Source organism: Ictalurus furcatus, chromosome 1 (assembly GCF_023375685.1).
Source record: "Ictalurus furcatus strain D&B chromosome 1, Billie_1.0, whole genome shotgun sequence".
Taxonomy (NCBI): domain Eukaryota; kingdom Metazoa; phylum Chordata; class Actinopteri; order Siluriformes; family Ictaluridae; genus Ictalurus; species Ictalurus furcatus.
This window is the reverse complement of record NC_071255.1, coordinates 14,805,764-14,818,050: the sequence shown is the minus strand read 5'-3', so window position 1 is coordinate 14,818,050 and position 12,287 is coordinate 14,805,764. Positions and strand designations below refer to the sequence as shown.

General features: G+C 37.2%; 1 protein-coding gene across 1 annotated transcript; it reads right to left on the bottom strand.

Moving 5' to 3' along the window:
- Positions 1-4,092: 4,092 nt before the first annotated feature.
- On the bottom strand, positions 4,093-6,743 carry LOC128609500 (uncharacterized). Its single transcript, XM_053627983.1, has 4 exons — positions 6,190-6,743; positions 5,769-5,918; positions 5,458-5,529; positions 4,093-4,565 (listed from the first exon to the last, which is right to left on the bottom strand). Exons 1-4 carry the CDS (start codon positions 6,267-6,269, stop codon positions 4,532-4,534), a joined length of 336 nt encoding a protein of 111 aa, XP_053483958.1. The 5' UTR covers positions 6,270-6,743; the 3' UTR covers positions 4,093-4,531.
- Positions 6,744-12,287: the final 5,544 nt, after the last annotated feature.

Sequence of the window (12,287 nt, the reverse complement as noted above, 5' to 3'; positions counted from 1 at the left end):
GTCTTCTCTGCACTGGGTGGTGCTGTGCACTTATGCTCAAAAGGATTATTTTCTACCACATAGTTCTGGGATCTGCTATTGGACAAATCTCTCTGGTTCATTTCCTTCTCCTGCAGCGCAGCCTGAATCATGTGTTGTGCAAAAACTGGTTCTAAGTTAGTATTCTCTGTCTCATTTACTGTCAAAGCAGGTTTGTTGATGCTTGTTTGTGGTTTATTGCCTTCTGACCCAGATAGCTTGCAGACACAATTTCTCTTACAGCACATGTCACACATGTAGGCTGTGTTGTTAAATACCTTGTTAAATACCACCTGATATGTTTGACTTGATTCGTTAACCTGGTTGGATTGGAACACCTCATCCTCAAGACTTGCACTATATGGTTTAGGCTGCATATTGCCCAGAAAAGGGATCTTCTCAGCAATAGTGTCTAGTGGTCCATGTGTTTGTGTAAAAACCATGCCTGCATCTGGAGGCTCTGGGGGAAAGGAAGGTGAGTAGGGAGTGCATGGATTCACCAGACGATGTTGGTTATGCAGGAGGCTGGCCCTGCGTCCTTCAAGAGGCCGAGCGGGCAGGACAACGGGATACGATCGCTCCCTCTGAGACAAATATCAAAGTTCAGGTTCAGTGTTCATTCAGACTACTCAATGATTAAAGCACATGTCAGGAAACAGAGGGAGGAAACAGTGATTGAAAGTAGAGAAGAAAACACTTGATGGTTGACCGGTTAAATGGAAAAGCAAGCACTGGACAAGGTGGAGTAGCATCACGTTTACCTAATTTCTGCTTCTAAATTGTGCTTCATATGTGTTTCCTACCAGCTGGGCTGTGTAAGGGTTCATTTCTCCTGTAATCAAGGCGATTGTCTTCTCGTTAAAGTCATCCAGTTTTATAGGGTTAGTGGGCCCAGTGCCTGGAAGAGAGCCCAGAACACTATTTAGTCCATTGCTATGTTGATAACATTTACCACTGAGAACATTTCGTTTTATTACGTCTTTATTTTATACAAACATTTCAGGTATATTAATTTCCATATGCATTTATTGTGGGACATCTGTATCTATTGTATTGTGGTAATAAATGAAAATAAAACCTTTTTTTGTAATTCATTTTGTCTTATTGTAACCAAAAAGAGCACAGTGAACTCTATGATAAATATCTCCCTTGGTGCATAACAGTACAGTGGCTTCCTCTGATGCGTGCGTTTGCTACTGAATCGTTTAAACAGCATGATCAAGCAGCTTAAAATTTGAACAGCTAGTTCTGCCTGACTTTCCACTTATGATTCTGCAGACAACCCTGACTGACTGGTTTCTTGCTTATATTGTTCCGAAAGAAAGGAACGCTCATCCCTGCAAATAAAAGAGCCGAATGCACTCCCACCAACACCTGTAATAGCACAATGAGTCAGTGAGGAACTTATGGTTGAATAGCAGTGCCTCATGTACATGGAACATCTGCAGTATTGAGGTCCCATTTTTTTGGTGATAAAATTTAACCCTTGGTACAGTTTATCGATATGTAATCTGATCACACCTTTGTATTTTTTATGAAATGTACTAAACCTGTGTAGTGTAGCTGATATGAAGTGAGCCACTGGGACTTCTCCAGGTTGCGCAGCACATTGGCAGTCCGCTCCAGCAGCGTGATTTTCCAGTCTCGCAGAGTCAGATTTGGACACAACGTTTTAGGAGCCTTGGGGTAAAACACCTGAGTCTCTCCCTTTACTTGTTTAACATGCTAAGGGTCAGAGAGCAAGAATGGCTGTTACAGACAAGCATCTTAGATACTATATATTTCTTGAATGAATGAGATGTAGTTTGCTGCTGTAGGCTGTACTTATACATAAAAAGTGAATCTCATAGCATTGGCTTCAGAAGTGGGACAATACAATGAATTTGGATAGACATAATTGGAAATCATTATGAATGTAATACTTGTTATCATGCTTTTCTTGGTCATCCACACCAAATAATAAAATATGTAACCCTGCTAAATGTAAAATTAGTGCTGGTATGAACATAGATCCAAGACAAAGAACAATTAAGTTCTTGTTTCAAATGTACTAAATTATTAAACGTCAGCTTTGACTTATATTGAATTATATTATGAGTTTATGATCACCTGTACATAAAATATATACATCAATGTATTCTATATAAGCAGAAATAGAAGAAATACATTAATGGTGCAAATACCGTAAATGACACAAATAAAACAAGTACAAATAAATACAACAACTAAATAAACTGTGAAATTAATCAAATAAGTATCATCTAGCTTGATGCTTGGTCTTGACAGTGATGTGGGAGGTTTTGGGCTGTGACATCAGTTATGAAACTTACAATATGGAAGCCATTTTGCCCTGGCCATGTTGCAGCATTCCGTCTGGTTTCCATGGGAATATTAAGTAGCTCATGACGATAAGGTGCACCTATGAGAAGCAAACTACATATGTCGTTAAGATCTCTCTCTCTCTCTCTCTCTCTCTCTCTCTCTCTCTCTCTCTCTCTGCCACACTTGCTCAAACACCTGTGTACTACTGTAGGCCTAACTTATAAACACCTGACATGCAAATGTAAATAAACATACACAGCTTATAAAACACAATGCTTAACCGCACAAATCAAATCTCTCACCACAATAACTAATATAAATCAATATTCTGGGTAAACATTATCATACATTCTTGTTCTTGTCATTTTTATTGTTGCATTTTCAGTTAAATAATAGTTTTGCCTTTGTGGCTAGTTCTAGAAATTTCTCCATGATCAGAATTAAAAAAAAAAAAATGTTTTATGTGTGCTCATCGGTCTACTGTTTCTTCTGTATACAACCAAATCTGTACATATTTTTTCATAATTCTTTACTTAATGCTGAAATAACAATGCACAGGCTTATTTGACCCGACTTATATGAAATGTCTCTCATATATGTGCAGTTGCACATGATCTACACATGCAACTATAATGTAACTACTGAGAATGTTACACACTTCTACAGATGGACTGCAGTAGCACATCTCATGTAACTGCACATGTACATTAACTGTTTATCTTAACAGTTAGAACTGCACCCCAAGATTCAGATGTAACAAGGAAAATAATTGGGTTTTTAAAAATTGTATAAATGGCTGATTTCCAAGTAAGATTTTCAGGAAATGTCCTCTTACTATGAACTGCAACCTCATATAGAAGTTGCATGTTAAAATATGTGAACAATTCCTGTGTAATATGTATTGTGCAGAATATCAAATTCAGATTGGTGTTAATCAATTTGATTTTCTTGGGTAAGCATGTTACAGCTATTATGTAAAAATAAGGCCTTAAAATGTCAAGATACATTTGTGTACTTGCACAAGTCAAAACTAAATGCTTATTTACATGCTTTTTTACATTCCTATGTAATCAAAGTGTAAAATAATATAACATCCTCTGTAGTTACATTATAGTTGCGTGTGTAACTACACAATTAGTAGAGACACATAATTTGTGTTGTGGACTTGGGAAATTCTTCACATGGCGAAATGTGGACATTTTATACTATAGATCGTTCTGATGAACTGGCAGGCTATTCAAATGTTTCATCCATCCAGCAATCATCCTGTTGTTTAATAATAATACATTTACTTTAAAAAGACAAGCAACATTTGTTGTATCTGATTACAGAATAAATCATTACATTCTAAAAATAAAAAATACTGCAGATTTTGCAGAGTACACAGTACATTTGCTCTTTTGGATGATGCAGGATACAACTGAGCTTAAGGTTAAGGGTCTTGCTCAAGGACCCAACCATGACAGTTTGGAAGATACAACCTTCGAATCTGTAACTCAAAGCCTTAACCACTGAGCCTTTGCAACTACTTCACCTAGCTTGCATTCATTCAGTGCAATCTTTTAGTGGAGTTAATTCAGTGGTGGAGGTGGTTGAATCAAGGCAAGTTAGTTAGTGCTAGTTGTGTTGACTCAGTAATTAAGGCTTTGAGTTATAGATCTGAAGCTTGTGTGTTAAAATCCAAAATAAATATATTTTACAGTTTTTTAATGTAAAATCTACAGTACTTTACTGACAACCCAGGTTCTACCATGTAGGCTTATGTCCATTGATCAAGGCATAATGGCATAAGTGCTCTGACCTTTAGTCTTGCTGAGCAGAGTGACCTGTGGAGCATTGGCTGGTAATAGAGGATTGATGGGGAGTTTGGATGAGGCTCGTATGCCTGTGTCTGGGTCATCTGGGCAGTGGTAGGTGGGGAACATGGCACAGTGGGATATGTGCGACTGGTATGGGTGTTTTCTCGGGATGGAGACCTTAATTTGTTTCTCACTGTAAGAACACAGACAAAGGCTGAGCTTCATATCAGTTAGAGCAAGTGAACAATCAGCTGAACTCATTTACCAACTGCATCACCAGCATGATGAGAAGGAGGGGTGTGAGGCAATCTTAGCAACCTGGTTAAATAATATAGATGTTATGAACACTGTCAAGAACTTGAGAACGGAGGAAACAAACCATTTTTATGTTCTTACCCAACATTGATATCGCTTGGCTTGGGAATTCTAAAGGGAGACAGGAGATTATAGTCTCAGTTAACATATTGTACAACCCCAATTCCAAAAAAGTTGGGACACTGTGTAAAATGTAAATAAAAACAGAATGCAATGATTTGCAAATCTCATAAACCCATATGTTATTCACAATAGAACACAGAAAACATATCAAATGTTTAAATTGAGGAAATGTACCATTTTGAGAAAAAATAAAGTAATTTTGAATTAGATGGCCGCAACACGTCTCAAAAAAGTTGGGACAAGGGCAACAAAAGGCTGGAAAAGTGTTACTAAAAAGAAATAACTGGATGTTAATTGGCAACAGGTCAGTAACATGATTGGGTATAAAAAGAGTATCTTAGAGAGGCAGAGTCTTTCGGAAGTAAAGATGGGCAGATGTTCACCCATCTGTTAAAAACTGCATCTACAATTTGCGGAACAATTTCAGAATAATGTTCCTCAACATAAAATTGTAAAAAAAAAAAAAAAAAAAAAAAAAAGAATATCTCATCATCTACAGCCCATAATATCATCAAAAGATTCCCTTGTGCGCAAGGGACAAGGGTGAAAATTAATATTGCATGCCCATGATCTTCGGGCCCTCAGGCGGCACTGCATTAAAAACAGGCACGATTCTGTAATGGAAATCACCGCTTTTTTTGTTGCAGCCATCAAATTAAAAATTACCTTATTTTTTCCTTAAAATTGTACATTTCCTCAGTTTAAATATTTTATATGTTTTCTGTGTTCTATTGTGAATAACAGATGGGTTTATGAGATTTGCAAATCATTGCATTCTGTTTATATTTACATTTTACACAGCATCCCAACTTTTTTGTAATCGGGGTTGTAAAGTGCTCAGAAAAATATAAAGTATTGGTAGGAAAAAAGCTTAACCCACATCTCATCGTTGACTCGAACATTACTTTTCTTGGATGGAGTTAGGTCATAGTATTGTTCTACAGTAATAGACCTGGAAACACAATATAAAGAAGCAATTGAACATTAAAAAAAAAAAAAAAACAATGCCAGGAAATCTGATATAGCTGAGTGTGTCAGACTCAAAACATTAACTTAATGTTTTATCATTATTAATAAATTTTCTCTTACATATTTATACATTACATTTACAAACACTAACATTACTGTTTTTATTTATTAACCTGCACTAATCCTGTTATTTTTCATTGTTGAGAACATGAAGCTGCTTACTCAGGTGACGTGGCTCCTCCGTAACTAAAGTGTCGATGTCCTTTAATGACTGCAGGCACTCTTCTGCTGTGAATATTTGATGCCATTTTGCTCCCACCTTTATTATTGATTTCGCTATGAAAACCCTTTGAGCTGACCCCACTGGGACTCCTGTGAAAAAGAAATGCTTATTCAGATCTTATTAGAGATGTTTTTTCACCTAGGTCTATAATCCACTGGTATAATCCTGTTTGTGCAAAAAAATATATGAATTATATATGCTTTTAGTTTTTCCATTTAGAATATTAATCATTTTCATATTTTGCATGACATATCAAAGCAAACACATTTTAAGCTGGAAAACCAGTGGGCAGCCATGGCCTCGAAACAACAGAGTGGGATTCACAATGATCATAGCATTCAGTATAGGTCATACTCTTACCTTGTTGTAGTCTGGTGGAAAGAGTTGCTCCTTGGATGGCTCTTGCTCTGGAGGCACTTCAACAAAGTCTCTTGTTTCATGCAATGAAAAAAGACACAGTTCTGTTGGAGGAGGTTTTTTTGGGTCAAACTGTCTTAGACGCCTGTGTACATAGGACTGGCAATCTGTTCCTGACCCCACAGGCTCAAATCCCCAAACTGGTCATGACGACGATCCTGGAAACAGCAACAAAAAACCGATGAGTGACACCCAATCCTGCCCAGAGGCCACACTATGGAAGCAGAGCTGCACGATTTTTGTATTGTCTTCAACAGCATTTAAAGGCAGTGATACAAGATCCTTATTAGCTCCGTGCCACTGAAAGATCACCATTAATCCAACTGTCAGAAGAACATAATTGAAAACAATGCAAATATCATATGAGCAAATTAAGGTGTTGGACATTCTTACTCACTGCCTTTTACCTATAAATTAACAAGACATATGAAATCTTAAATCTATGGGGAAAAAACCCCAAAAAACAATGGAGTAGGAGTAATAAATCTATAGCTCCCAGATACAATCAGAGCTCCAAATGAAAAGTGTCCTGTCAACATGGTCATTCAGGTACCACAGCTTGATCTGTGTAGTGAATGGTGAAACTGAAACCAGAGTAGACCTATCAGTAATCACCTAGACTCTGCGGAGTGAGCTATAGACCTGTGAGAGCAACGGTCAGGTTAAAGCCTGGTCAGAATTCAGTGACCTACAAACCTCACAACCTACTGTATAAGGGACTCACACAAATGTGCAAAATGTGAGGAACTTGATGCATGCTTTGCTTATATAAAATGATTTGGAATAGATATAAATAATTTTTATAAAGTCAAACGTGTGTGGAACAGTGGCATGCCCAGCATTGTCACCTTACAACTCCAGGGCCTGTGGTTTCATCCTGAGCTTGGGTTACTGTCTGTGCAGATTTGCACCAATGTTTGAGTGGGTTTCCTCTGGGTTCTCCAGTTTCCTACCACTGTCCAAATACATGCATATAGGTGGATTGGCTATGATAAATTGCCCCTAGGTGTGAATGAGTGTGAAAATATGTATGTGCAAGGTTACTTGCAAAGGACTAATATCCCATCTGGAGTGAACTCTCCCTCCTTGCGCCCAATGTTCCCCAGATTGGCTCCAGAATCCTGACTAGGATAAAGTGGTTACTAAAGAATTAATGTTAATGGTAATGTTATCGAATGAATGAGTGAATGAATGAATGAATGAATGAATGAATGAATGAAAAAATAGTCAATTGTTTGAATGAAAAGTATTTTGAAATATTAAACACTTAGTAATGTCAATTTTATTAATGAATACATTTATGCCATTTAAATTATTGAAAGGACATCTTGAACTTTTATTGTGATTAAAACCCATAGACTGCTTGAACATCCATGCTCTTTCGTTTAATGTCTTCAAAATGGACATTCTGTTCACTGAGTTAATGAAATTCCACATGAACAACCCATTACTTTGCAATTTACTGCTTGTTGAAAATATGATAGTTCTGAGTTCATCAGATGTAAGTAATTACCCATGGAAATTTGTTTTGTATTGAATTGTAAGTGTAATTATAATGATTAATTTACCAATACATTATATTTACCAGTGCAATATATAATTCTTGTGTTTTTGTAATTCATAACCATATATTTTCAATATAACAGACTTAACAACTACATGCTAGCTAGTCATTAACTATCTTATGTTTGGCATTCATACTGACAATGTAAAGGCTTGGTTATATGAGTGGCAAGTGATAAAAGAACCACAATAAAAACACAGTGACTATCAATATTTCTCTCAGATCTACTTGTAAATTACATTGTTATTACACCTCAATACTAAATCTATGGGTTTTATGGGTAAGTTACCTAGCAACAGTGTTCTTAAAACTTTAACTGACAGGTGCATAGTATGTTCATCATCACATATCATGAATAGACAACATCCTCATCTTCAAAACACTGGACCATGAACTCTGAATATCTTCTAAATAATCACAGTTAAACATCATTATACCACAGCACTGTTAAATTCTCCAATCTGATAGTGTGTATAAATTTCTATATAACAGCTCGACTCTGATAGTAGTTCTGCTTGTAATTGAAATGATGTCATTATATTATGAGCTCATTCTAATATGTTATGGTTTCTATAGTAACAGTTCATTTACAGGGACTTGTATGGTGGATGTTCCACATAATCTGAAGTTGATAATAAACATATTTTATTATAATAAACAAATGTTGATATTTAAGAAAGAAATCTATACATTATATATGTTGAAGCTATTTCTTATGAGATTTTTATTTAACATTTATGGAAGGAGTCTCAAGTGTTAATGATTTGTAAATCTCAGTGTTTTCTCCACTGGAGTCATCAGAATGGAAGACTTTGGCACCAGCCAGCTCTCCCCTGTCATATGACAGCTACCATCTGAGGAAGATGTAGGGCACAGGGCAGCGTAACACACTGGAGGAAATCACTCCATGTACATGAGCTCACAGACATATTGGCTAGTGTTGCTGTGACTCACAGGGAAGACAGAGTATGCCATCCTTCCCAACAAGAGGGGGGAGGCAGTTTTATTCTCTTGACTCCCAGGTATGGATGGCTGTGGCATTGCCGGGATTCTCACAACTCACAATCTCCCTGCAATAAGGTGAATGCTTTTCTGTTGTGACACTTGGAGCTTTTTTTGTCTTTTTTATCTTCAAGAGAAAGATATATACAGAGGCTGGTGATGATGACTGTTTGTCACTGTTTATAACATTTAGATTTATGACATTTGGCAGACACTCTTATCCAGATTGGCTTACATCGATCTCATTCATGCAACTGAGCAGTCAAGGTTTAAGTGCCCAGCAGTGGCAGATTGGCAGTACTGGGATTTGAACTCACAAACTGTTTTAGAAGCATCTAACTATCCTTGGTAATGGACCTTCATAATTGATTTCATGTCCAGCATGTTCCTTCTCCATGTCATCTTATATTTGCATATATTAATTTGGTAGATGCTTTTATTCAAAGCAATTTATAATCGAGCTGAAGAGCCTTGGCCAAAAGTGTCAGCTTGGCTGTGCCAGGAGTTGAACTCTCAACCATGAAATCAGTAGCAAAATCAGTATCCCAGAGTTTTAAACCCTAAGCTTTCACTGTGTTTCACGGCTTTACTTGCCACTTACAGAATGCTTTAATATATCAATCTCTTCTGCTTTCATATTTAAAGAATTCTTAACCATAACCCCCAACCAGTAAAAGACAAAGAAAATCCCTCCTCAACTTCTAACTTGTCAACTTGGGGTAGTCTTCTTAACCACAAGTTCCTTCCCTGTATATGGAGTGAACTCAAATCAACATGGCTGCACACAGCATCAGAAATAAACGAGGTACAGTTCTTACCTTCAAATGAGTTATGCTGTATTTGCTTTAGATCAATCAACATACAGATATATTTGTTTCTTAAATCTCAATCATTGACTATACAGTTGACTGTTTGAAGAGGAAAATGTACATCACTCATCACAGTTAGTTGGCTAGCTTGTTGCTAACAAACGATGAACATGGAGACGTCCATGTTTTTTCCACTTCACAAGTTGAACAGGCAGAGGTAAATAATGATGTCATTCCAACTTGAAAATTGACAGTTACAAGTTAAGTTGCCTTGTCTTAAAGCATAAACCTGATAGAATTAATTACTTTGGGTAAGTTTTTGGCTCACATAAACAAAGCTGCTACAAATAATATAAATCTCCATCTCTCTCATGTTCATGCACTAAAACCTCCATATGTTATTTACACTGGTGCTCCATCTCAATTGTACATACCATTTAGCATCACTGGATCATCCTTGATGTGACACAAACAAACGCCTGGCAAGCAGTGTCACTGATCTGTTTTGTAATCCTCTGTATGTAGTTTATTCTGCATCACATCCTTAAGTGGAATCCTCAGGAGATTTTGTCAGCGGATTTATTACAGACCTCGAACTTGAGTTCAGCAGTCAATTACCCTGCTTTGCCTCAGAAGAGGTGGGGATTTTGGCAGCACATTTACATCTACTGTAATCTGAATGTAAGAGAGCCTGGAGTGATTCTTTTCCCTTGGCTGCTGGGTAATACCTTGCTATTGGACATGTTTTATTAGTGCAGAACAGTCTAACTAAGTGGTTGCAGACTGTTATTGACACAGTCTCAGGACCACCTCATAGTGGCTCATTTAGCTAATGAGCTTTTAGCAAGTCTAGCTGCACAGCTTATATATTAGAGTTTTGCGGTTGTCTATATGTTCTTTATACAGCACAGGAGCTAACCATCTGATATCTAAATAGTCTGCACTTATATAGCGCTTTTATCCAAAGCGCTTTACACTGTGTCTCATTCACCCATTCACACACACTCACACACCAATGGTAGCAGAGCTGCCATGCAAGGCATTAACTTTCCATCGGGAGAAACTTGGGGTTCAGTGTCTTGCCCAAAGACACTTCAGTATGTGGAGTTATGTGGGCCGGGAATCGAACCGCCAACCGTACGATTAGTGGACAACCCACTCTACCACCTGAGCCATAGCTACCCACATAGCTCCTATCTAATTTGGTCAGTAACACCATACTATATGGCAAAGTATAACACCTAATGGTATGTATGGCAGGTTTCTTTTCTGCGCTTTGTGGTTGTAAAACCTTCCTTCTCAAAACCTTTCTTTAAAAAATTATGAATATTGATACATTGAAGTGTTTACAGAGAAAAATTTCTTTCTTAAATATCTAAATTAGGATGAAAATCTCAATTATAGCAAAGTGCAGACACAAACTAGACAACCAACAGTAAATCTGCATTCTGAAATAAAGTGAATATTTTAAATACATTTTCAAGACAACATACATACAGACATATGTACAGGATTTAAAAGGCATTGAAAAAAATTCACAATGTCATATTCAGAAGTGCCAGTTTATGATGGTTTCTGAGACAATGACAGCTTAAGAGAAAGGCTTGTGTTGGCATCAAGGGCAGTTAGATCAGACAAATAGCAACGAAATACTGATGAAATAGGCATGGCATGCATATATGGCAGTGAATACAAACTTGCCAAGAGACAATGAACACTTCAGTTTATTATTTTCTCTCTAATATAAATAGCCACATCTAAAAAGTACATAAAATACGAATAGCACTCCCAAAACCATGCCAGTAGTTTGGTTTGCTATGCTAAATCACCCATAGGTGTAAATGAGTGTGTGAATGAGTGTGTGCATGATGCTCTGAGATCCATGGTGTATATTCGCTTTAAGTCCACTGTTCACAATCTTGGTGCATAAAGGGTAAGGCCAAAAACCACTTCTGAATGTGCGTGATCTCCGATCCCTCAGACGTCACTGTCTTAAAAACCGTCTGTAATGAGTCTGTAATGGATATCCTGACATGGGCTCAGGAATACTTTGGTAAACCTTTGTTAGTCAACACCATTTGCCTCTGCATCCACAGATGCAATTTAAGGCTTTACTATACAAAGCAGAAGCCATACATCAACTCTGTCCAGAAGCGCCACGCACCAGACATGCATTGTAGGCTGATTGGCATGTCCAAAAGTGTCCGTAGTGTATGAATTTCTGTGTGATTGTGCCCTGCGATGGATTGGCACCCCGTCCAGGGTGTCCATCACCTTGCGCCCCATGCCCCCTGCGATAGCCTCCAGGTTCTCCGTGACCCAGAAAGGATAAGCGGTACAGAAAATGCATGGATGGAATATAGGACAAGATGAATTGAATTTTCAAATGATTGTATTTGTTTGGTTTTTTTGGCATTTTTCCATACAGTACCAACATTTTTCAGAATTGGGGTTGTATTTTCTATAGGGCAGAAAATGCATTGGTCATAATAAACAAACAAACAAATAAATAAAAATACATAGTTAAAGTGAAGGTGGGAATGATTATGTTATGATACATTAAATATGTAATTTAGTATAGAATACATATAACTTACCGGATATACATTTGATTTAAATGTGTTGCAAAGGAGTCCACTTGAAATGTTGAAGGTCAAGAAATCGTG

What these genes read in the sequence shown, in the direction of transcription:
- LOC128609500 (XM_053627983.1), bottom strand. Translation starts at nt 6,269, where the DNA reads ATGAAACAAGAGACTTTGTTGAAGTGCCTCCAGAGCAAGAGCCATCCA. An exon ending in GGAGGAGCCACGTCACCTGA is followed by an intron (nt 5,530 to 5,768) that starts GTAAGCAGCTTC and finishes TTGTGTTTCCAG; the next exon opens with GTCTATTACTGTAGAACAAT. An exon ending in GTTCGAGTCAACGATGAGAT is followed by an intron (nt 4,566 to 5,457) that starts GTGGGTTAAGCT and finishes GTCTCCCTTTAG; the next exon opens with AATTCCCAAGCCAAGCGATA.